The following is a 25,657-nucleotide window of genomic DNA, read 5'->3' as shown; positions in this document are numbered from 1 at the left end:
AAGGAAGGAAAGAAGGAAGGAAGGAAGGAAGGAAGGAAGGAAGGAAGGAAGGAAGGAAGGAAGGAAGGAAGGAAGGAAGGAGAAGGAAGGAAGGAAGAACAAGTGAAGCTAAGGAGCTTTGGACTGGACTTGAAGCATCTCACCTCCAACCACGACTGCTGCTTTCTGGCCAATCCTCCACTCTCACTGATCTGGTCTTTCCCTATTTTAATGAACTTTCCATCTTGTCTCTTGGTTTCAGTTCCACTTATTTCCTCTACTTTCTGTTGCAATGGTTTGCATAAGGGACCAACACAGTCTTCCTTTATTTCTCTCTCAGTTTTGTCATTCTCTTTATCTAGTCACACGATTTCTCTCTTGGAAGAAAGCTCTCCCAAGGCCAAAGGCATCCAGAAATTTGGAGAACTCTGACTAAAATACAAATAGACTTGCATGCAGTCATTCTGCCACCCCAACCTGGTCTCACCATGGCAATATCTCTTAAGAAGGGGTCACTTGAAGACCAGATATTATAATTTGGAAGGGGAAGTTTGGGAGGGCTTGAGAAGAAGGATTCAAGACGAAGGAAGAGAAAAAAAAAAAAAAGAAGGAAAGGAAGAAAATTTTGTAAGACAAGAAGGTGAAGTGAGGAGAGCTTGCCAGGCAAATTACCAGATAAGAACTACTAGCAAGAGTGGCAAAAGTTGATAATTACAGAAAATATAGACAATAGGGAGGAATTTGCAATTATATAAGTGGAGTGCAAAATATCTCTCTTTTTCCCATGATCAAATAATTTTAATCTATACTTAAAGAGAAAGTCTGTCTTCTTCCTATAAGAGGATTTAAATGAGCTTGAAGAATACCTCTCCACTTTCCCAGTAATAAGGGGAAAATGAAGCATTGTGTTGTTGTTGTTGTTGTTGTTGTTTAATTTTTTTAAACCTCTTACTTTCCATCTTAGAATCAATACTCTGTATTGGTTTCAAGGCAGAAGAGTGGTAAGGGCTAAGCAATGGGGGTCAAATGACTTGCCCAGGGTCACACAGCTAAGAAATGTCTGAGGCCAGATTTGACCTCCCATCTCTAGGCCTGGTTCTTAATCCACTGAGCCACCTAGTTGCCCCCCCCCCATCTTTATTTAATGGAAAAGGATTTTAATGTGAAGAAGACAAAGTAGAAAAAACACTTGAAGAATATGGCACAGAGGAAATAAGAAGACTACTGAATACTTGGAGCTGCATTATAGATATGAAACTCTTCCCCAAGGTGAGGGAGTTAGATCCTCTAAGAAGAAAGTAGTTCCTATTTTCCAAGAAGTTAACAAAATGCTCGTTGTCTCTAAGAATTTCTTTCTTTTTTTTTTTTTTTAGATTGTAACTTCTTTCTTAGAATCAATACTAAGTATTGGTTCCAAGGCAGAAGAGTGGTATGGGCTGGGCCAGTGATGGGCAAATTCTGGCCTGTGGGCCAGATGTATCCCCCCTGAAATGTTCTATCCAGCCCCGTGACATTATTTCTAATCTGACAAATACAATGAGTGGGATACAATACAATGAAATTTCGAAAGAGTTGCCTTAGAAACAAACTGACAGATGAGCATTTCCTTTCCTTTGGCTCCCTCTTTAAAAAGTTTGCCTATCACTGGGCTAGGCAATTGAGATTCAATGACTTGCCCAAAGTCCATAGCTAGAAAGGTCTGAGGCCAGATTTGAACCCAGGACCTCCCATCTCCAGGCCTGGCACTCTATCCATTAAGCCACCTAGTTGCCTCAACTCTAAGAATTTCATTGTGTTTTGATAGGTGCTTTGAGATGAGAGATCAGCCAATAAGAGTCAGAAAAAATAAAAGATTTGGTATTTGGTAACTCTAGGTTGAATCCTTAATACTAAGGAAAATCTTCATCTGCCCAGCATCATCAATAATATTCCAAGTTGGGAGCAGCTGGGTGGCTCAGTGAATTGAGAGCCAGGCCTAGAGATGGGAGATCCTGGGTTCATATTTGGCCTCAGAACCTTCCCAGGTAAGTCACTTCACCCCCATTGCCCAGTCCTTACCACTCTTCTGCCTTAGAACCAATCACAGTATTGATTCTAAGACAGAAAGTAAGAGTTAAAAAAAAGAATACTCTAAGTCAAAGAGCAGGCATTATTCTAGATCAACAGTTGCCTCCCTGGCAATGCCCTACACTTCTTAAAATCAATGGTGTCATTTTTTTAAATAGTCAGAGTCGTGCTATCTTACCAGAATATGGATCCAGGATACCATGGAGAATCTCCCAAGGCTTCCCAAGCCTAATCAATTAATCAATCAACAAACTTATATTAATCACTCACTACATTTCAGGTACTATACAAATTGCTAGAGATACAAAGACAGAAAAGAAATAGTCTCTGACCTTAAGAAATTGTGATTATGCATATACACACATATATATGTGATAAAACAATTATGCACATATATGCACAATACATACATAAGTATCTATCTATATACATGTATATAGATGCTCATACAGAGATGCTCATACAGAGATAAAGTAAATAGGAAGTACTAGCATCTGGGGGGATCAGTCCTTCTTAGCTATGATAAAAAGGGAGTAAAAGGAAAGGGAATAAACATTAATATAACACCTACTATATGATAGGTGTTCGAAGTGCTTTTACAAATATTATCTCATTTGAAAAGGGGATAAGGAGGGGAAATATTGAAGGTACTAGTATTTGCTGTAGCATTCCAAAGTGCCAAGCCCTTCATTTGAAAAAAAAACAAACACAAAAACCCTTTACTTTCTTTTTTAGTTACAACTCTCAGACAGAATAGTTTAGAGATTATGTGAGTCATATTAATAGGAAGTATCTGAATCCAGATTTGAACCCAGGACCTCCTGTCTCTAGGCCTGACTCTCAATCCACTGTTCCACCTGCCTGCCCCATTCCATGATGTTTTGTAAATGAAGTTGTATTCTAATTTCATGTTGCACTTTGCTTCTACATCACTTTATTGAGTAAAGTGGTCAAATATTTGCTGACTGAAATGATTTCTGTCAGTCAGTTGATAATCTTTATTAGCCATCTACTATGTGCCAGGAATTGTGCTAAGTGCAGGAGATACAAATACAAAAAGAAAGACAGTTCTTGCCCTCATGGAACTTACCAAATAACGGGAGAAGACAATACACAAAAAACGAACTGGAACCGTCTACCCCAAAGAGATCATAGATAAACAAACTTGCACGAAAATATTTATGGCCATGCTTTTTGTGGTGGCAAAAAACTGGAAAATGAGGGTATGTCCTTCAATTGGGGAATGGCTGAACAAATTGGTATATGTTGGTGATGGAATACTTTTGCGCTCAAAGGAATAATAAACTGGAGGAATTCCATGTGAATTGGAAAGACCTCCAGGAATTGATGCAGAGTGAAAGAAGCAGAGCCAGAAGAACATTGTACACAGAGACTGATACACTGTGGTAAAATAGAATGTAATGGGCTTCTGTACCAGCAGCAATGCAATGACCCAGGACAATTCTGAGAGATTTATGGTAAAGAATGCTACCCACATTCAGAGGAAGAACTGCAGGAGAGGAAACACAGAAGAAAAGCAACTGCTTGAACGCATGGGTCGGGGTGGACATGATTGGGGATGTAGACTCGAAACTACCACACCAATGTAACTATCAACAATTTGGAAATAGGTCTTGATCAATGACACATGTTAAAACCAGTAGAAATGCGTATCGGCCATGAGAAGGGGGGAGGTTGGGGGGTGAAGGGAAAAATAAGAGCATAAATCATGTAACCATGTTAACTTTTCTAAAAAATAAATATTAATAAATGTTAAAAAAGAAAAAAAATGAATTGGAAAGGGGAGTGGGGAATAATGGTGGTACTTAGATGGAGGCAAAGTGGAAGAGTCCTGAACTTGAAGCAAGAGAAGATGATTAAAATCATGATGTGTGTGTGTGTGTGTGTGTGTGTGTGTGTGTGTGTGTGTGTGAAGCCAGACCTTCTTAATACTGAAAAAAAGTACCAGAGAATGGCAACTACTAACTCATAGACTTACTTTCCATGTAGGCAAAATATGAAACTCATCTAAGCACCTATCAAGGATGACCACCATGAGATCACTAGTAAAGAGCAAACAGATTTTCACAAGTGATGTTCTATAGTGGACCAGATCATCACCATTTTGTATTTGACTGAAAAAGTAAAGAATAAAAGAATCCACTATGCTTGTTCGTTGACTATTTAAAAATCATTTGATTTGATAAAAAAACAAAAAACCACCTCAAAAACTCTCTTCCAACACAGTGTCCCTAGAATATCACATATTTAGAGCTGTAAGGGATCTCAGCAGTCATCTAGTCCAAGTCCCTCATTTTACAGAGGCCCAGATAGGTTAGGCAATTTGTCCAAGATTACATGGTAAGTAGAAAAGCTGAGATTCAAACAGTTTTGCTGGCTCCAAATCCTTTCAAATTAAAATTCTTTCCACCATCCCACTCTGTCCCTCCCATCAATACTTGAAAATCCTTCAAGACTCCTTGAAAGTTATAATAATAGAAATAAGCCTGTTCAAGGACCTTCTGATTCTAACCATTCAGAGAAGCACAAAATAAGAAAAGTATGCTCACCAAAGGTGTTTATCACTGAGATCCAGTGAAGGATTTGAATCAAAAAGAAATTTCCTCAGACTGGCAAAGTCCTCAAGAAGCTCCTGGTTTTTGGAAGGGTTTTTTTGTGCAATTGTATCCAGCCCTAGAAAGTCACAGAGCACCCTAGAAGACATTCAGATCCAGTCAGAAGAATGTGACATGAGAGGGCAGGTAGGTAGCTCAGTGGATTGAGAGCCAGGACTAGAGATGGAAGATCCTGGGTTCAAACGTGAGTTCAGACACTTCCTAGCTGTTTGAACCTGGGCAAGTCACGTAACCTCCATTGTTCAGCCTTTACTGCTTTTCCTCCTTGCAACCAATATACGATATTGATTTTAAGATGAAAAGTAAGAGTTTAAAAAAATGTGACGTGGCCATCAACACAGAAAAACATAAATGGGACGAAGAGTGCTTATACAGAATGATAGCAACATTTGAATTTGACGACCCATCGGCCCAATTAGTCAGTATGCAGATTTGGAACAAACAGTATAAATGGACAATGAGCTGGGGCCAGAATTAACACAGGAAGAGTAGAGTTGGCTAAATTTCCTTTAGGAAATTGAAAAGTTTTTATTTTTCTTTAATGATAAGTTTCTCCTGGAACAAAGGCCCCAAATTTCAGTACCAATATTCTACTAATAGTTTTGTGTGACTACAAAGCATGGAATACCACAGTCTCTGAAGAATTTAAAATTAATACCATATTATGGGAAGACAATTCCTTCTACTCCTTTGAAGAACTGTAGAGGGAGGGGTCCTGTAGAGGCAGAACAGTGCAAATCGTGTCATGTTTTTTAATGTAATAATCATTTTTTCCTCTTCTTCCTCATTTCTTTTTTATTTAATTCTTTGTTATAATAATAATAGCTAGCGTTTATACAGCCTTTTAAGGTTTGCAAAGCACTTAATAATATTATCTCATGTGATCCTCACAATAATTCTGAAAAAAGATGGTTCTCTGAGAAAGGAGAAGAGGAGGGATATGTGGGGAAATGTAGGCAAAGCAAGACCAAAATACATCAATAAAAATCTATTTTTAAAATGAAATTGCAAATCATAGAGGGGGCACATGGCGGTTATGAGCAGGCTACAATATATAACCAATGAGAGATTCAAAAGAAGAACAAAAGGGAAAGATGTCATCAGGTGAGTGACAACAGGTAAAAAACCCAAGTGCTCCACTGTTTCCTTTGTGACTTCAGGAGAAAGTGAGACAGGCTTCTAGCCCACCGGATAGACACCCCTGTGGTAAACTTTAGAAGGATCTGGACCAGAGTTGCACAGGACAGAAAGGCATGGATGCATTTTGATCTGTTATCATTAGAAGAAAGATTTGAATCAGTGAGCTCACAGATCTGTTTGAACATCAATAAGGACACAGCATGCACTTGTGTGACATTTGCCAGAGGAAAAGGTGCAATCTGTGGCTTGGAACAGAACTGTTAGCTGACCTATATAAAGACTGGTCCCATGATTCTGTCCTCATTAGCATCACCTTTTCTAACTGACCACGCCAACCAGAGACTCACAGCCACAATCTTTAATTGCTTCAACTTCCCTAAAGACAGACAAAATCGATTGTAGCAGCTCTCTCTTGCCTCACAATCGGGATCTCTATGTGATGTATTGAGTAACTTAGGTTCTATACCCCCTGTGATGTAGGGGATGACTTTTGACTTCTGGAATTCTGAAGGCATAAAGTGTCAAGGACTTTGAGCTTCAGGGAACAGGGATGGCTAGTCTCTTTGCCTTGATGGGACCTGGATCATGCTGAGATACATTTTTGCTTTGGGGGACAGTGACTATGATGATTACACCATTGGGTTCTTGTTCTTGTTCTCTATCATAGTCCTGTGGCGGTTCTATTATGGATTTCAGAAAACAGCTAATCAGAGCTGCTGCTGGGTAGGTAAACCCCCAAGTCCCTTCCCACCACCACCACTCCCTAGTTCCACAAAAAGGAAGGAATTTGGAAGCCTTAGAACAGAGCTAACACTCTCGTTTTTTCTCTTACCTTCTTTTCTTTTTCCCGAATCTTTTCTTCCTTTTCAATTAAAGGGTCAGTTTGAGCCATCAGAGAGAAAAAAGCCTTTTCTAAGGAGGTCCTTTCTGTAGAATATCCTCATTACAGAGCCAGGAAGGAGGTGAGGTGGAGTGGTAAGGATTGGTAAGAGAATATACAAGGTTCGATGACTAGAGAGAGAAGATGGGGGAACTTGCATGAACACTGCCTCCTAAGAGTTGTTTAAAAATAAATAAATAAATTCCCTTTCTCCCACTTATCCTCTGTCTTTCAGCGTCAAAGAAAAGTCAAAAGGAATTCCAAAGACACAGAACAAAGAGGTGAGATCTTAAAGTAAGCCTTTAGCCCTATCCAATCCATCCCAGGGTTTAAGTTTTACCCTTTCCTCATGACTCCCTTGGGGGCCCTTCCAAAGTCTAGGAAATTTCCTAAACTCTTTGCTCTGTCTCTCTATGGGAATGAAGGAATGACGGAACAGGGCAGTGGTCCACTCCTATCAAAGGGATTTTGTAAAACTCCTGAGGCAGCCAGACAGCCTGCCCTCCCACCTCTGCCCAGATTCACCTACTCAACATGTTCCATCTTTCCCTGTGCTTTATGACCTTTAACGCTATTCTTCATCCTCATCATTACCCCCAGGTCCTCCATCCCTCAGTTCTTTCCAAAGTTATGATCCCTGCCTGAGTTGCACTCTTCTCCCTCCCCTATCTTGATGCCTTAGTGAACCAGTTCAAATCTATCTTCCACATTTGAAACCCTTACCCCCTTGTCCTATCACTGATCATGTCTTGCCTCCACAGCATGAGACTACTTCCATCAACCTTTGCTCCTATTTGCATGCTACTGAACAGAGCTGCTATGACTAGGTCCCATGCAAATTTATGTTACATGATCTTAACTGGGTCCTCCCTGCAGCAAGGCTATCTATCATTTTATACCTTCCTAATAAATTCACTCTCTTCAGAATGGCTACTCCAAATCTCCTTATCTCTCCTCAAGCTTCCCACAGCATCCCCTGCTCTAACTTTCTTGGTGGAGGGCCTCATCTCATACTTCACAGAAAAAATTGAGACCACTGGATAAGAACTCCCTCATCTCTCCTCCTTATCATTTAAATATCTTTCTCCACTATATTCTTTATCCCTGACTCTTAGGAAGAGATGGCTCTTTCTCCTTGCCAAGGCAAGTCCTTTCACATGCATCCTTTTTGAAAGTTAAATTTTATTTTATTTCCATATCTACATTCTTTCCATCCCACTTTGCTCCTTGCCCCTCCACTGAGAAAATAAGAAAAACAAAACTCCTGTTTTAAAAAAACCATGTAGAATCAAGGAAAATAAATTTATATACTGGCTGTGTAAAATATATATATATATATATATATATATATATATATATATATACACACACACATCTGTATGTATGTCCCAGGCTTTATTCTTCTCTATGAGAAGGTGAGTAGTATGTTTCATCTTGAATTCTTTGGGAATTATGGTTGATTATTGTTTACATGCACCCTTGATTCCATCCTTTCTATCTTCTTAAGCAATGTCCTTTCTATCAATCACTCACTTGCTCTTAAATCATCAGTCTCTCCCTATCTATTGGTTTATCCCATTACCTACACACACGCTCTTGGTTCACCATTCTTTAAAAAAAAGAAAAACTTCTTTACAACCTACCATTCTTGCTAATTACCATCTTATATCTCTTCTCTCTTTCATGGCTAAACTCAAAAAAGTCATTTACAACTGATATCTCTACTAATTCTTTCACTTTCCTTTAAATCTTCTGACCTTATCATACGCCTGAAAATGCTCTTTCTGAAGTTGCCAATGATTTCTTTAAAAAAAACCAACAACTTTCTGTTTCTGATACTTTCTGTTTCTTATACCCCATGTACCCCTTCTTCTCCTCTCTTCAAGAGCCATCCCATATGACAAATAGTGGTGGTAGTGGGGGAGGGGAGGTTAAGAGGGGGGGGGAATTTTTATCATATCTCTAATGACCAAATTGGATGACTTTTTCCCAATCCTCATCATTCTTGACCACTCTACAGTCCTTGACATTGCTGATCACCTTCTTCTGGATACTTTCCCCTCCCTAGATTTTTGTAACACTGTTTTCTCCTGGTTCTCCTCCTACCTGTGTGGCTTCTCCTCAGTTTCCTTTGCTGATTCTTTTTTTAAAAAATACTTACCTTCTGTCTTAGAATCAACATTGTGTATTGATTCCAAGGCAGAAGAGCAGTAAGAGCTAGGCAATGGGGGCTAAGTGACTTGCCCAGGGTCATTCAGCTAGGAAGTGTCTGAGGCCAAATTTGAACTCAGGACCTTCCATCTCTAGACCTCGTTCTCTATCCAATGAGCTACCGAGCCTGCCCCATTCTTTGCTGATTCTTTATCCAGATCAGACCTACTAACAGTGAGTGTCTCTCAAGATTTTATTCTGAGTATTGTTCTCTTCTTCTGCTCTACTAGCTTGACTGGTGATCTTATCAGTTCCCAGGGGTTCAATGATCATCTCTTTGCAAATAATTCCCAGGGTTAGATTATGGCCCTAATCTCTCTGCATCTTGGATATCTCAGTCTAGATGTCCTGTAGACATCCCAAAAGCAACATGTCCAATGTAAAGCCCATTATTGTTCTCCCAACATCTTCCCCTCTTACCAATTTCCCTATTATTGTCAAAGGCAGTACCATTCTCCTAGTCAGCCAGGCTCATAACCACAGCACCCTCCTTGATTCCTCACTCTGTACATTCAATCTATTGCCAAGTCTTGTTGTTTCCCTCTCATGTATGCACCCTTCTCTCTACTCACATAACTACCACTCTGATGCTGGCTCTTATCACTTCATTGTAGTAACCTTTCATTTGGTCTCTCTACCCCTCCTATCTCCTCATTCTGGTCCCTTATTCCCCTAGCAGCCAAAGCTCTGACCATATCACTCCCCTGCTTAATAAACTCCTTGTTGTTCAGTTGTGTCTGATTCTTTGTGACCCCAAATGAGGTTTTTCTTGGTAAAGATATGGGAGTGGTTCACATTTCTTTCTCCAATTCATTTTATAAAGTTAAATGACTTGCCCAGGGTCACGCAGCTTTGGAAGTGTCTGAGGCCATATTTGAACCTAGGACTTCCCATCTCCAGGTTCTCTATCCATTCTACCACCTAGCTGCCCCTCCTTTTTTCTGCCACAAATTCGATCTCTTTTATTTTTCCTTAATTACGTGTAAAGACAATTTTTAACATTCATTTTTTAAAAAATTAAATTCCATATCAAGTACATGATAAATGCTTGTTGACTAATTGATTCTGCTGGTTTCCTAGCTTGGAAATCTTCCCAGGAAGACGCCAAGACCTTCCTGGAACTGTTGTCCGTCCTGAAAAGGTGATGATCTCCCTTTCTCATTTCCCCATTTCCAGCATCATCCAAACTAATTCCAAGCTCCCAATTTAGCATGTGGGGAGGAGGTCTAGTGGAACTGAATCAAAGAACTTACAGTGGTCATATTGGACACTTAATGACTGAAAGATTTGGGGGCCATCACTGTGACAATCCTCAACAAATTGGATTCTTTTTTTTAACCCTTATCTTCCATCTTAGAATTAATACTAAGCATTGCTTCCAAGGCAGAAGGGCAGTTAGGAATAGGCAATGGAGGTTAAGTGATTTGCCCAGAGTCGCACAACTAAGAAGTGTCTGAGATCAGGACTAAGAAATTTGGGTCTCTGTGCTTTTCAAGGAACATCAGAGAAAGGCACATTTCAGAGCTTCCAGAAGACCTAATCCTCTTGAGTTAAAGAACTAGGCTTAGATTCTAGGCTTCACTTAGTTTTGGAGTAGTTTCACTTGCTGAGCCTTTTCCGCTGATTAGGCTAACCTGCCAGCTGGATCCTCTATTTCCTTCTCTAACTCACCCTAGAAAGGTGAACCTAAGGGTTTCCAAGAGCTTCTCTGAAAGCCCAAGTGAACCTCTGAGCCATGTCCTCCAAGCTTTAGGCAATCTGCTGGGAATAAGTTACTCTCTAACTTTAGGCCATTGCTGGGAATAAGTTACTCTCTAAACTGGGGATTCCTAACTTTTCCTTGTGGTAAACCCCTTTAGCGGTCTGGTGAAACCTATGAACTACTTTTCAGAATAATATTTTTAAAAGCATAGGGGGCAGCTGAGAATCAGGCCCAGAGATGGGTGGTCCTGGTTTCAAATCTGACCTCAGACACTTCCTAGCTGTGTCACCTTGAACAAGTCACTTAATCCCCATTGCCTAGCCCTTACTATTCTTCTCTCTTGGAACCAATACGTAGTGTTGATTCTAAGGTACTAGGTAAGAGTTGTTTTGTTTTGTTTTTTTCAAAATATAAAATCAAATACATAGGATTTAAAAGGAGACCAATCACATTGGAATATAGATATCAAAATATATTTACAAATAAATTTCACAAACCTCCTGAAATCTATCCACACATATATGCCTTTGAGAGGTTGTGTGAGCCCCAAGCTAAGAACCCCTACTTTAGAGGGAGAAAAAGAGTAGAAGGCAAGTTTCTAAGGAAAAAGGAGTTTCTCTAGAAGTAACAAGTGTCCTGTTTTCCCCCCAAAAGCCAAGCCTGGGTTTTCAAAGAAAACAGCGTTCGGAAGTTGCTTTGTAAAGATCCTACCTGCTCTGTCTGTAATACTGTGGCCTTGGAAACTAAATTACTGCTATCTGGTGAGAAGGACTTGGTATCCCCCCCAGCGCTGAGCCCATCATCTGAGTCTTCTTGCTTAGAGGGTATGACTAGGTCTACTTTTTCTCTTGACCAAAGTTTGAAGCCAAGTTCATCTACGGAATCCCTGTTGTCCCTAAACCCGGTCCAAACTCCTTTAATTCGGATGGGTTCCCTATCTCCCCCTGAGGTCCCAGACCACTGGACTGAACAGCTCCAGCAGGGAACGAAGCTCTATATAACCAATGTAGTGAGGCCTCCCTCTGTGGCCTCTTCTTTCAGTCCAGAGAAACTCAAGGACCCAGCAGTAAAGCAAGATGCCATTGACAATGGGTACCAGTTTCCCATAGAGAATAACAAGCCTGAGGCATTTCGATCTAAAGACATCTTGCTGAATACTGAGTTCCTCCAGTTGACCAGGCACCCTTCAACCACCCAGTCGCTCTCAGTTTTCCCCGTCACCCTTTCATTCCTTACTCCTGAAGTCCGTAATCTACTAGAAAAGCACATTAAAAAGAGGGTGCATTTCCAGAGATGGGGTCTCCCCAAGAGAGTAGAAGAGTCACTCAAAAAAATCATGCCAGACTCCCCACTATATTACAACACTAAGATTCAAGGAGATCCTTTCATCTTAACGGAGGACTCCAAAATATCTACTGCAGAGATGATGAACTCTACAGCTGCCCATTCCTGGTCACCATATGAGGCAGAGGAACCTGATAACCCTTTCTTGGGCTCTGAGATAGTCCCTATGGCTTTAGAAAAAGTAGAGCTGAAGAAAGTTTCCGAAGAGTTGTCAAACCCTATTTGCAAGAACCTGCCTGCTTCTTCCGTCCCGATCCTGAACAACATCTGTCTCTTGAAGGAGAGGTCTCCTGCCATCAAGAATAACTGCCTGCAACCAAAATACAGCCAACTCTTCTGGGGTCTCCCTTCTCTGCACAGTGAATCCCTGGTATCGACCTTTCTGAGGCATAACGCCCTCTCCCCACCCACAAATGACAACAAGCCTTCCACTGTGGACAGAACTTTCTACTTCTTCAATGAACTGTCCGTCCTTCCCCTACTGCCAAAAACTCCCCCACTTTCTATCTCACCTTCTTCTCTATCTACCACAGTTGGGTGTAGCATCAATGCCTCCGAAGAAGCCCATGTTAATATCCCGATTCTCTCTCTAGCTGAATGTGAAATCTTGGAGTTGCACCTACTACAGAGGCAGCTCCACTTGCTGTGGGGTCTGTCCCCCGTCATGCAGATGTCTCATCAGGCCCAGACCCTTGATCATGAACTCTGTGAGGCAGATCAGGTCCTTATGCCTCATCATCCCAAAATGAATGTCTCTGTCCTCACTAAGGAGCTCTTATTCTTCCCAGAACATGCTAAGAGGCTCCTTGAGCTCCATTTTCAGAAAAGGATCCTTCAGCACAAGCTGGACCAGCCTAAGTCAATCCAGGATATGCAACCACTTTCGTCCATACCTAACCAGCTACAAGTCCCTGAGAGCATCTTAACCAAAACATACATGAAACTTCACCAGAATGAAAATCCCCAACTCAAGATGGCTCCAGTACCTACTCCTGTTATGACTTTCATTGAGCCTGAAACACTTGCCAAAGCTAAGGATATTGTGCAAATGCACATAGAGAAAAAATGTCTACAAATCAAACAAGGGATTTTTCCAGACATCGTATGTAGGTTCCGGGACATTGGTTGCCAATTGTCAGCAGGAGACCCTTCCTCCCAGGGAACTTTGGAAACTGTCCACTCCAAAATGGGGGCAGAAGACCTGACTTTCCAGGAATCGGGTTCAACAGCATGGATGGAGCTGAGCATGAACCAACAGCCATTGGCACCATTGAATAAAACCATTAGGCAGCCAGACCAGGCTGTGAACCTCCCCCAGAGCATGATTGAGAAATTGGAAATGATTTTAAAGCACAAGTATTTGGCTTTCTTATCAGGATTACCAGCTCTCTATTATGTGGCTCTATATAGGGCAATGTCCCCTTTAGATATTTGCCAAACTGAGGTTCCTAACATGGGGAAAGGGGTGGTAAAGGAGCAAATTGACTCCATGAGTGACAAGACTTGGGCTGAAGAACAATCGATTTTCCCCATGAGGAAGGTTAGTAATTCCACCATCTCTTCTGGGGACACTGGAAATGAATTATGGGTTTCACAAAAGATAAAAGTCTCCGAGGCAGTGCCAGAAAGAGAAGGTGATAAGACAAGACCAGAGGGGATAGATGAGCAAAGAGGGTTTGGCTATTTACAGTGTCCCTATATGCCAAATAAGCCTGATATCTTGATCAGAATGGATTCCCACCTAAGGAAGAAAGTGTTAGAAGTAAAAACGGGGATTCCCCAAAAAGCTATAGATTCTAGGGAACTATTTAAAGCTCTAGAATCTTCTTTACCCCAGTCTGATTTAAGACATATTCCTGGAGTTGTAGTTCCAGAAAGTTCAGAAGAACTACAAGAAACTCTCCGCACTGTAGAGAACCAAGAGTGCTCAGAAACGTGCTCATCACCAGCAGCTCTGGATGCAGAGGTTCCAAGCTGGACATATTTTAAGGAGCAGCTCTCCAGTGAGCTAGAGTTCAATTTGATGAAGATATCAGACAAGCAAACACAAAGCTGCATCACATCCTCCCAGATCCCAGGCCTCCAAGCCTCCAAGGTTGCCCAGCCACAGCCCCAGAAAAGGCCCAGTGGGGACATGGCTGATGCCCAAGTGCTCTGTGTTCACATGGAGGCAGAACCAAACAGCCTAGGCCAAGAGTACTGGAATGCAGAGCCACTAATTACTTGGGATTGCCAGAACAAGGCCATTGGCTCAACCCCAAACAAGATAAAAGGCTCCAAAGGAAATCAGGGCGGGGGGGATGCAGGGTGGAGGACCTCATCTCTCAAAAGAAGGAGCCATACCCTCAAGGCCAGAAGACCAGCAAAATCTCATATAAATACCATCCATAGATTACATGTCGGGAGCAGGGATCATGATCAAACTGCTGATCTCCAGGAGTTTCCCCATTCCTTTCCCAAAGTTGAGCACTCAGGGGCACTATTTGGAATGCCAGGGAGGAAAGAGACCAAGAGGGATGACTATAAAGGCAGCCAAAGCAAGTTGAAGAATTCATTTCCTCCAAAAAGGGACCATAAGCACTCCCAACCTAGTGGCCCTAAAAATTCCATCAAAATGAATCAGATAGCAAAAGGCATGCAGGTCTCAGAGAGGACAATTTCTACTCCTCAGAGTCAGACTCCTTCAGAAAACAAATTTCTGGAAAAGATAAAACACTTCCTTCACTGGCTTAGCATCCGGAAAAAACTTAAAAGTCAGAGTTCATCCAACACCTGCCCCTGGTCTGAGGTGGCATCATCCAAGAAGGATATTTCTAAGCAAGGCCTGATCTTAGCCAAAGGATCCACAAATAAGGGACAGAAAGCCAAGAAAAATGTGGAATTCAAGGAACACTACTACCCATTAACAAATAAGAACCTTCTGGTCACCCCAAAGAGTCAGTTCCACCATCTTGATTGCAACCCGCGCGCTCAACATTTCTGGAGCTCAGAACTGTACCACTGTTCCAGCCGCTATTCAGATATGTTCAGTCAGCTGGAAAGTGACTCTTCTTCTCTCCTGTTCTCAGAGGAAAACATTGACTCCCCTAAGAGAAAAAGTCCAGGCCCAACAGAGAGAAAGCAAACCCTCTAATGAGGATAATACTCATTTCCACTAATGAGGGGCCACTGTCCTTCCCAAAATACATTCTATTCCTCTAATGGGAGAACAGAGTCTTCTGTCTCTTCACTCACCCATCCCCCTATTTGGGGATTTGGGGGAGGAGGGGAGGGAGAACAAACTAGCCTTTTAATGTTATTTGTTATTTGGGGATTTGGGGGAAGAGGGGAGGGAGAACAAACTAGCCTTCTAATGTGCCCCAAGATCTTTCTCAGTAAGACTTCCTATAATCTCAAATCAGCATTCCCTAAAGGGGTTGGTGCTTTCCTACCGCAACTATGGTCAAAGAAGTTAAGGCACAAAAAGGGGAGAAGATTGGCGATTGAACCATCCCCTGATGATATCTTAGCAAATGGGAAATGAAGAAACATGGGTTAGATGAAAGTACATTTGGGTGGATTGACAGCAGACCACCATTCCCTGCTCCTGCCCCATGTTGATTAGGGGCTCTCTTTGTCAACAAGGTGGGTCTAATGTGGTGCCACAGGGCTTTGATTCTGGTCAGTGTAAAAGATCCCTTTCAGTGACCTGAAAAAAGGATATAGAAGATAATGCTTTATATTACCAATGATATAAAGCTGAGAGGGGTAACTACTAGAAAGACAGTCAAGATTTTGAATGATTTTCAACAGATTGGAATTTGGGGCTAAAATCAACAAGATTGAGTTTTAATAGGGACAAATGTAGAAGTCATACATCCATCTTCAGTCAGTTAAGTGGAGGACAAGAGAAAGCCCTCTTGGTGGCAGGAGTTTCCATGGGAAGCAACCTGAAATTTTAAACAAATCTCAAGACTGCTAGGTAGTATGGTAAGGCACAGAGTGCTGGGTTTGGAATCGAGAAGACCTGAGTTGAAATCTTCCTTGGATAGTTTGACCCTGGGCAAGTCTATTGGCCTTTGCTTCAATTCCCTCAACTGTAATATAAGGATAATACAGCACCCACCTCCCAGGGTTGTTGTGATGATTAAATGAGATATATTACTTGTAAAGTGCCCAGCATATAATAAGTTCTATATAAATGCTAAATATTATCATTGTTATTACTATTATTATTTTAATTGGCCACAAGTGTCATATCATGTGGCTGCTAAAAACAAGCAAAAAAGATTATCAGTGTCATGTCATATTATTGAGGTATAATATTCCAATAATGGGAAGCCATCATACCATGGCGCTCCATCATAGGCTGACCACATCTGGAATATGGTGCACATTTCTAGATGCGCATTTTTAAAAGCAACATTAAAAATCTAAAAGGCATGGAGTGGAGGGTGACCAAAAGGTAGAGTAATTAGAAACCACATCATAAAAAGGATAGTAAGGTGAAAGAACTAGTTGGGAACGTTTGACCCAAAGAAAATATCAGAGAGTCCCATCCCATTGAAGGCTTATGTCCAATTGTGAAACATTTTCAGATAAAAAACATTATAAATGGTGATTAAAGGCCAGCACATCAATGCCTATTTAATTTACAACACTGAATGTTGTAAATTAAAATTTTAAAAAAATTTACAATTTACAAAAATTTACAAAATAAAAAAAATTTACAACCTGAAATGTGTTACCATATAAAAAGTAATTCAGAATCTAGTCTCCAAGCCTAACCATGTTTCTTTGAGAATGCATTTATAAATCCAACCTGGGACACTAGAAGGATGCCCTTGAACCCCTTCTCTGGATGTAGGTGCTGCCCCTCCCTTAACCCTTCCCACCTCTTAGGTAATTCAGAATCTAGCCTCCAAGTCTAACCATGTTTCTTTGAGAATGCATTTATAATTCCAACCTGGAACACTAGAATGATGCCCTTGAACCCCTTCTCTGGATGTAGGTGCTGCCCCTCCCTTAACCCTTCCCACCTCTCAGGGTCAGCCAAACAGTGAGAAATCACTGTGGGTGGTTCCAATGAGCTAAAGAAAGAATTCCAGGAGGGTAGAAAGTGGTTGGAGTGAACCTGCTGGGGATGGAATTCTAGAGTGAGGTCTGAGGAACTAAGTGATGAAGATAGAGCTGGACTCTAGAGAATCAAGGCAAGAGGCTTATAGAGGTGGTTCCCTACCCAAGTAAGCTCCCTTGGGACTATCTCTTAGTCTTAACCTAGTCTTAACAGCAAGGACTATTAGAATGACAGTGATGATGGGACAAGAAAAATGCCAAAACAATTTAGAAGCTCATTTTTCTTCTTTCCTTTCCCTCAAAGAAACATGGCTTCCCTGGACTGATAAACAGAGCTAATAACCCAGGTCACAAGCAACATGAATAATCACAAATGTTGACAGTGAAGAAGGACTTCAGCAACCAACTGGGGCTCCTTTTTAGAAAAAGTTTTAAGTCAGTTTCTGAGTCAAGGACAGTAAAGCTCCCATTAATGGTCACTAGTTGTGTTCAAATAGAACCTACATGACCATCCTTCAAGGGTACTGTAGATAGGATTCCTTCCTTTGGTGAAAGGTTGGACTAGATTCCCTTGAAATTCCCCTCCAGCTCCAGGATTCTAAGATGCTAGGAATCCCTGTCTTCAGATAGTATAAGTATGATAACTTTCTGTGGAATGTTAAAAAACTTCTTGTGTCTCTTCCTTTCCCTTTATTTCCTTACCTTCCCCATCTCATCTTAATATGTGTGGGAGTTGGAAGACTTAGGTGTGCTTGCATGAACAATAATAGCCTTAGTTGCCTTTCTAGGTATAGCTTTGTTGTTCAGCCTAGTCTTATCCAGATTAAAAAACAAAACAAAACCAAATCACTTTTAACTAGAGAAATGCACATTAAAACAACTTTGAGTTACCTACCACCTCACATCTATCAGATTGGCAAAGTTGACAAAAAAAGAAAATGACAAATGCTGGAGGGGCTGTGGGCAAACAGGTACATTAATGCACTGTTGGTGGAGCTATGTGTGAACTTAACCAGCCATTCTGGAAAGTAATTTGGAATTATGTGTAAAAAGCTCTTTTTGAACACATTCTGTCTTAACAATGCCACTATTAGGTGTGTGTATATATATATATATACATATATTATGTATATTATATATATCAAAGAAGTCAATGAAATAGGAAAAGAACCTATATGTACAAAAATATTTATGGTGGTAAAGAATTGGAAACTGAGGGGATACTCAACAATTGATGGATGGTCCAACAAATTATTTTATAAATATGTGTTAGAATGCTACTGTGCTATAAGAAATGGGGATGGTTTTAGAAAAAACTTGAGAAAACTTGTACTAACTGATGTAAATTGAAGTGATCAAAACCAAGAGAATAATTTATACAATAACAACAATACTGTAAAGACAAACAACTTTGAAAGACTTAGGAACTCTGATTAACACAATGAAACCAACGACAGTTCCAGAGGACTCGTGATGAAACTTGCAACTCACCTTCAGATAGAAGGGTGATGAACTTAGAGTATGACTGAAGAATATTTTTTTGGCATAGCTAATGCAGAAATTTGTTTTTCTTGACTATACATATTTGTAATGTTTTTCTTGCTTTCTCTGTGGATAAGGGAGCGGAAATTGGGAGGAACAGAATCTGGAACTGAAAATAAAATAAAATTGAATTAAAAAAAAAGAAAAATAAAATTATTCTTTTGTATATCTCCCCAGCTAGCTCTCTGATCTTAGAGAAGTCTCTCAGAGAATATAAGGAACCTCAAACTTCTATCCATACCTGAATGGGAATTCCTTCTATAGCGTCACTGACAAGTGGTATACCATATGCTGCTTAAAGCTCTCCAGAGAAGGAGTACCCATTGCTTCTGAAAGGCAGCCTATTTCCTGAATACTTCCAAGTATCCCTTCACATGAGGTACATGAAGACTTAACTTTGTGTGTCTGTGATTTTCATCTGATTCTGCCTATCCCTTACCACTCCTCTGCCTTGCAACCAATATACAGTATTGATTCTAAGATGGAAAGTAATGGTTTAAAAAAGAAGAAGCTATTTCCCAATTAATGAATAGTCAAAGGATATGAACAGGAAGTTTTTAAAAGAAATTAAATTTTAATTAATGAAGATTTTAATTTAATTGATAAATTTAAGAAACCCAAAATTTAAGAAATGCAAGCTAATCAATAACCACCTGAAAAATACTCTAAATCACTAATAAATGGAGAAATACAAATTAAAGCAACTCCGAGGTTCCAACCTCACACCTATCAAATTGGCAAAGTTGATTTTTAAAAAGGCAGAATGATTAATATTAAAAAGAGCTCCAGGAAAATAGGCACAGTTGACAAACCATTTGTTGGTAGAGCTGTGAATTGGTATAGCCATTCTGTAAAACAATTTGGAACTAAGCCCCAACAGTTACTAAACTGTACATATCCTTTGACCCAATAATATCACTATAAGATCTATACCCTTAAAGGGATTTTTAAAAGAGGAAAACACCCCAAATATAAAGAAAAAATGTTTCATGATGGCAAAAAATTGGAATCTAAGAAGTATCCAACAATGAGAAAAGGATAAACAAATTATGTTTAATTAATGTAATGAAACACTACTGTACTATAAGAAATGATGAAAGCATTTAAGAGAATCCTAAGAAGACTTGTATAAATGGATATAGTGATATGAGCAAGACCAAGAGAACAACTTATATATAACAGCCACACTATAAAAAACAAACAAACCAAGGACAGCTAGATAGCACAGTGGATAGAATGCCAGGACTAGAGTCATGAGGACCTGGGTTCAAATTTAGACTCAGATACTTCCTAGCTGAGTTACCCTGGGCAAGTCACTTAGCCCCCATTGCCTAGCCCTTGCCACTCTTCTGTCTTAAAACTGATACTAATAAAAAAGGTAAGGGTTTTTTTTAAATCAGTTTTGGTCAACTTAAGAACTCTGATCAACACATTGATCACCCATGATTCCAAAGGACACATAATGAAGAAAGCTACCCACTTGCTGACAAGTGATGGACTAAATATGCATATTTTTGGACATGCTCAACATGAAAATTTGATTTGTTTGGCCATGAATATTTATATGTAGGTTTTTTTTTTCCCCCAGCATGGGGGTGGAAAGAGAAGAGGTGGGAAAGAGAGAAATGAATGCTTGAAAACCAGAAAATATTTTTTTCTTAATTAGAAAGGAAGCAGATAGTGGCTTAAAAAAATCTTCAAAGCACATTTCTCTGCTAAGAATCTCATTTCCAAGATATATGAGAAGTTGATTCGAATTGCAAGAATAAGGGCTAATCCCCAGTTGATGAATGGTCAAAAGCTATGGACACACAGTTTCTAAGGAAGAAATTCTAGCTACCAGTAGCCATTTGAAAAAATGCTCCAAATCACAAATAATTAGAGAAATAAAAATTGAATTAACTCTGAGGTCATACCTCATACCCATCAGAGTGACAAATTGACCCAAAAATGGCTGAAAAATTATGGTAAATAAATATAATGGAATATTATTGTACCATAAGAAATGTTGAAAGGGACAGTTTTAGAGAAAGCTGGAAGACATATATAAATGGGATGAAGAGTGAAGTGAGCGGAATCAGAAGAACAATTTACATGATAGTGACAGCATTATAAGGGAAAACATCTTTGAAAAACTTGGGATTTTTTTTTTTTTAGGCAAAGTTAAGTGACTTGTCCAGGGTCACATAGCTAGAAGTGTCTGAGGTCATATTTGAATGGGACCTCTGGTCTCTAGGCTTGATGCTCTATCCACTTAGCCACCTAGCTTCCCTTGGGGATTTGTTTTACTTGATTATGCATATTTGTTTTTAGGGTTTTGCCTTTCTTTTTTTCCCCAATGGAAGGGAAAAGGTGGGAGAGAAAGGAAGGGGATTTTGTTATAGTTTGTTCATTTTTGGTTCATTTGTCCTCAGTGGAGAATTCTCTCTTATAACGAAGATAAATGGTTAGGCAAAATTAATCAACATAACAGCTACATGTGACATTGCTTGCAACATTCTGCACCTGTCTTCCTCCCATGAGGAAGAGAAAGGATATATTTTTCATCATCTGTCCTCTAGAACCAAAGCTGATCATCTAATTTAATTCTTTTTTTAAAATAAGTTTGTTGTAGAGGCAGCAAAGTGGCAGAGTAGATAGAGGCCCAGGTCTAGAGATGGGAGGTCCTGGGTTCAAATCAGACTTGAGATAGATTCCAAGACAGAATATAAGGGTTTAAAATAAATTAATTAACTGTGACATTTCTCTGTGGCATTCGTTTTGGCTCAGTCAAATGGCCCACATACTCTTTGATCCAGCAATACCACTACCACTACTAGGTCAGAATCCCAAAGAGACTACAAAAAAGGGAAAAGGACCTGTTAATTCAAAAATATTTCTAGGTGCCCTTTTTGTGGTGGCAAAGAATCGGAAACTGAAGGGATGTCCATCAATTGGGGAATGGCTAAGCAAGTTGTATTTTATTGCAGCAGAATACTACTGTGCTATAAAAAAAATGATAGGAAAGTTGTTTTAAGAAAAATCTGGTAAGACCTACATGAATTGATGCTAAGTGAAGTGATCAGAACCGGGAGGACATTGTACATAGTAACAACAATATTATATGATGAACATTTATGAATGACGTAACAATTCTTAGCAATATAGTGATCTAAAACAATCCTCAAAGACTCATGGTGAAAAATGCCATCCACCCCCAGAGAAAGAACGAATGGAGTCTGAATGCAGACCGAGACACACTACCATATATTTCACTTCACTTCTTCATTTTTTTTGTTGTTGCTGTTCGAGTTGTCTTTCACAAAATGACTACTATCACAAGGTGCTTTACACTATTACACATGTACAATCTATATCAGATTGCTTGTCATTTAATATAGGGAGAAAATGGAGAGAATCTGGCTCAAACTTTTAAAAGATGAGGGTTAAAATTGTTTTTTCATGGAATTGAGGAAAAATAAAATATCTTAAAAATAGATTGCCTTCTTTATACATATAGGGAAATATTTGTCACATAGGTTAAAATTCAGGCAAATAAACTTTGATTCTATTTTTAAAATACACTGATAAAAACTTAATATTAAAAAATCAGTCAATAATATGGAAATACATTTTGTATGACTACGTGTATAATAATCTTCATCAAATTGTTGACTTTGTCAATGATGAGAAGGGAAGGGTAGGAAATAATTTGGAACTCAGAATTGTAAAACAACAACAAGGAGGCAGCTGGGTAGCTCAGTGGAGTGAGAGTCAGGCCTAGAGACGGGAGGTCCTACGTTCAAATCAGGCCTCAGACACTTCCTAGCTGTGTGACCCTGGGCAAGTCACTTGACCCCCATTGCCCACCCTTACCACTCTTCCACTAAGGAGCCAATACACAGAAGTTAAGGGTTTAAAAACAACAACAACAACAATGAAATCCCCAACCAAAAAAATGGTTAAAAATTGTATGTTTAATTGGAAAAATAAAATAAATATTACAATTAAATAAAAATCAGTCAAGAGGGTTAGAGTCACTCAAGAATGCAATATCTGGAGGCAGGTAGGTGACTGGGTGATAGACAACCAGGCCTGGAGAAAGAAGATCCTGGATTCAAATGTGACCTCAGACCCTTACTGTGCTGTATGACTACTTAACTCTGATTACCCAGCCCTTACCACTCTTCTGTATTGGAAGTGATACTTAATATCATTCTTAAACAGAAAGTAATGATTGAGTTTTTGTTGTTGTTGTTTTTTAGTGCAATATCTGTATCAGCCACCAAGTGGCACTCAAAGCCTGAGCTGTTACACTGAAATGTGACTTTCCAGCATGATTTCACCATTCCCATGCCCCTATTGCTTCCCTAGTTTTAATTCAGGGAAATAAAAATAACTTTAAATAATACTGGATAGTTATTTTGTCTGTGAGAGAGCATGGCATGGAAAATAAATGGAGAGCTGATTTTTGAATCAGGAAGACCTGTGTTCAAGTCTTACCTCTGTGACCTTGGGCAAACCACTAAACTCCTCCGAGTCCTAGGAAAAAGTTCTGTCCTGCATCAGATGGGGAGATTCCTTATTCAAGAGTTCCTTATCCCAGTGAAAAAGTCTTGCTCTTTGCTCTTCTTCCCCTTCACTAGGATATTTTGCTATTATTTTTCTCTGATGTAAAGAGAATATATCCAATGGCTAAAGATACACAGCATATGAATCACAATAGTTTGGGTGAATTTTCCCCTTTCCTTGTCCTTTTAGTTTGAGGCTTACTCGATCATATTCACAAGACAATACTCAAATATTGTCCATTTTTGCTGGTGATTGTTTGGTATGAGCACGGAGAAGTTCCACTTGCTGACTGATAACTTAAAGCATCTATTATTATCCAAATATATATATATATATGTACATATATATATATGGTCTGAGGACCTCTGGACAGACGTCCGGATACTCTCTTAGGGAGTCAGAGGCCAAAGCCATTTCCATAATAATACTGATGTTATTTTCCTTTAAAATATTCCCATTCTCCAACTACATATTTGTGTAAAGTCAGATTTTCTTTATATACTTCAACCAAAAGAACATATTCTAACAGACTGAATGCAGGAGTTGATGTGAGAATAGAACTGTCTTTTTTTAAAGATAGATAGATAATAAAGAGGTTTTCAAGATCATTTAAAACAATGACACTTTTCACTTTTTGTTTGTCTGTTTGTTTTTTCATTAAAAAATCTGTTAACTATGTCAAGAGTTTATTATTAAATGGAAAAATATTTTTTAAAAAAATAGTAAATGTTGATGGGGTCATTAGTCATTTTGAAGAGTGCAAAGGAGTCTTTAGACCAAAGAGTTTGAGAATCAAGAACTTAAACCATGACCCAGAAATCCACATCTTATTCTCAGATATATTAACCAGATGTCTGTCTGCTGCCTTTCGTATATACCCAATGGTGTATACCTAAATATACCTACATGTTGTCTATTGTATATGCATATATAAATATATATGTATATGTATATATATATCTTGTATATACATGCTGTATGCTTACATTCTGCCTCCTCCATTAGAATAGAAACACTTTAGGGCAGGAGTTTCACTACTCTTGGTATCCACAGAATTTAACTACCACAAAGTCTAGTAAAAAAGTTTATTGTTATTGTTCAGCAATGTCCAACTCTTTGTGATCCCATTTAGGATTTTCTTGGCAAAGATACTGGAGCAGTTTGCCTTTTTCTTCTCCAACTCATTTTACAGATAAGGAAACTGAGGCAAACAGGGTTAATTGACTTGTCCAGAGTCATACGGCTAGGAAGGGTCTGAGGTCACATTTGAGCTCAGGTCTTCTTGACTCCAGATGTGATGCTTTATCAACTGCACCATAGAGTTTCCCTTAGGAAAGAGTAGGCATTTAGTAAATGCTGATTGACTTTACTGGAGTCACCAACCCAATATTTATCTCTTCTTTCTCTGACTTTTCCTGAAAGACTTTTCCTCTGGTGGCAACTGTCAATCTATATCATCCTTTCTCTTCAAAGGATCCAACTCTATCCTCTATATAGGAAGAGTCTCATTTCCAAGGGTGTTGTGAAGCTCAAATTAGATAATGGATACAAAGTGTTTCACAAACTTTAGAGCATCATTATCATTAGTATTATCTATGTTATTATTAACCTTTAGTCACTAGGCTTCCAATCTGGTGATGACTTCATTCCTTGACCCTTCTCCTGCACTCCTGGTAAACTCAAGCAATGATTATAGAGCAATTCAGGGATGTGCTGGGAAATGTATCCTCAGCTATTATCTAGGAGGAGGTCTCAAGCAAATTCCAATTACCAGCTACCTCTCCCATTTCTTCTAATTTGTCTCACTGATCAGACTTCAAAAACCTCCTATCCTACAGTTTTTCTACTACAGCTAGCTGTTCTGAATCTGCTTTCATCTTTAAAATGGGAAAGATAATATTTACTCTACCCACTTTAATTAAGCCATTAATAAATGTTGACTAAACATTCCAATTCAATGCAATTTAACACACTGTTAAGTTCCCCCTATGGTAATAACTAGAGGCAGATCAGTGTTGCAGTGGATGAAGTGATGGGCCTGAAGTCAGGAAGACTCATCTTCCTGAGCTCAAATCTGGCCTCAGACACTTACTAGCTGTGTGACTCTGGACAAATCAATTAACCCTGTTTGCCTCAGTTTCCTCATCTGTAAAATGAGCTGGAGAAGGAAATGGCAAACCACTCCAGTATCTTTGCCAAGAAAACCCCAAATGAGATCAAAGAGAGTTGGACATGACTTAACAGTGACAACAACTAGAGTCTAGGGAGAATACTAAAAGAGTGAAAGGCATGGCTTAGTCCTCAAGTAGTTTAGGTTCTAGCTGGGAAGAGCAGGCATAAATACATGAAAAGTTAATAGTTGGGGCAGCTAGATGATAGAGTGGATAGAGCAACAGTGGGAAAAGGAAAGAAGAAAGGAAGGGAGGGAGGGAGGGAGGGAGAAAGGGAGAGAGGGATGGAGGAAGAGAAGAAGGAAGAAAGGGAGGGAAGGAGGGAGGGAGGGAGGGAAGTAGAAAGGGAGGGAAGGAAGGAGAAAGAGAGGGAGGGAGG

General features: G+C 39.6%; 1 protein-coding gene across 1 annotated transcript; it reads left to right on the top strand.

The window, feature by feature from the left end:
• The first annotated feature begins 6,407 nt into the window (after positions 1-6,407).
• LOC123231055 (protein FAM205A-like) lies at positions 6,408-15,092 on the top strand. Its single transcript, XM_044657266.1, has 4 exons — positions 6,408-6,545; positions 6,938-6,983; positions 9,994-10,054; positions 11,270-15,092. Exons 1-4 carry the CDS (start codon positions 6,408-6,410, stop codon positions 15,090-15,092), a joined length of 4,068 nt encoding a protein of 1,355 aa, XP_044513201.1.
• Positions 15,093-25,657: the final 10,565 nt, after the last annotated feature.

This window comes from Gracilinanus agilis, chromosome 1, assembly GCF_016433145.1.
Source record: "Gracilinanus agilis isolate LMUSP501 chromosome 1, AgileGrace, whole genome shotgun sequence".
NCBI lineage: Eukaryota > Metazoa > Chordata > Mammalia > Didelphimorphia > Didelphidae > Gracilinanus > Gracilinanus agilis.
The sequence above is the reverse complement of the archived record's forward strand: the minus strand, read 5'-3'. Positions and strand labels throughout refer to the sequence as shown.

Coding starts and splice junctions, on each gene's coding strand:
- LOC123231055 (XM_044657266.1), top strand. CDS start 6,408: ATGCTGAGATACATTTTTGCTTTGGGGGACAGTGACTATGATGATTAC. Junction 6,984..9,993: donor CAAAGACACAGAACAAAGAG/GTGAGATCTTAA, acceptor CTGGTTTCCTAG/CTTGGAAATCTTCCCAGGAA. Junction 10,055..11,269: donor CTGTTGTCCGTCCTGAAAAG/GTGATGATCTCC, acceptor TCCCCCCAAAAG/CCAAGCCTGGGTTTTCAAAG.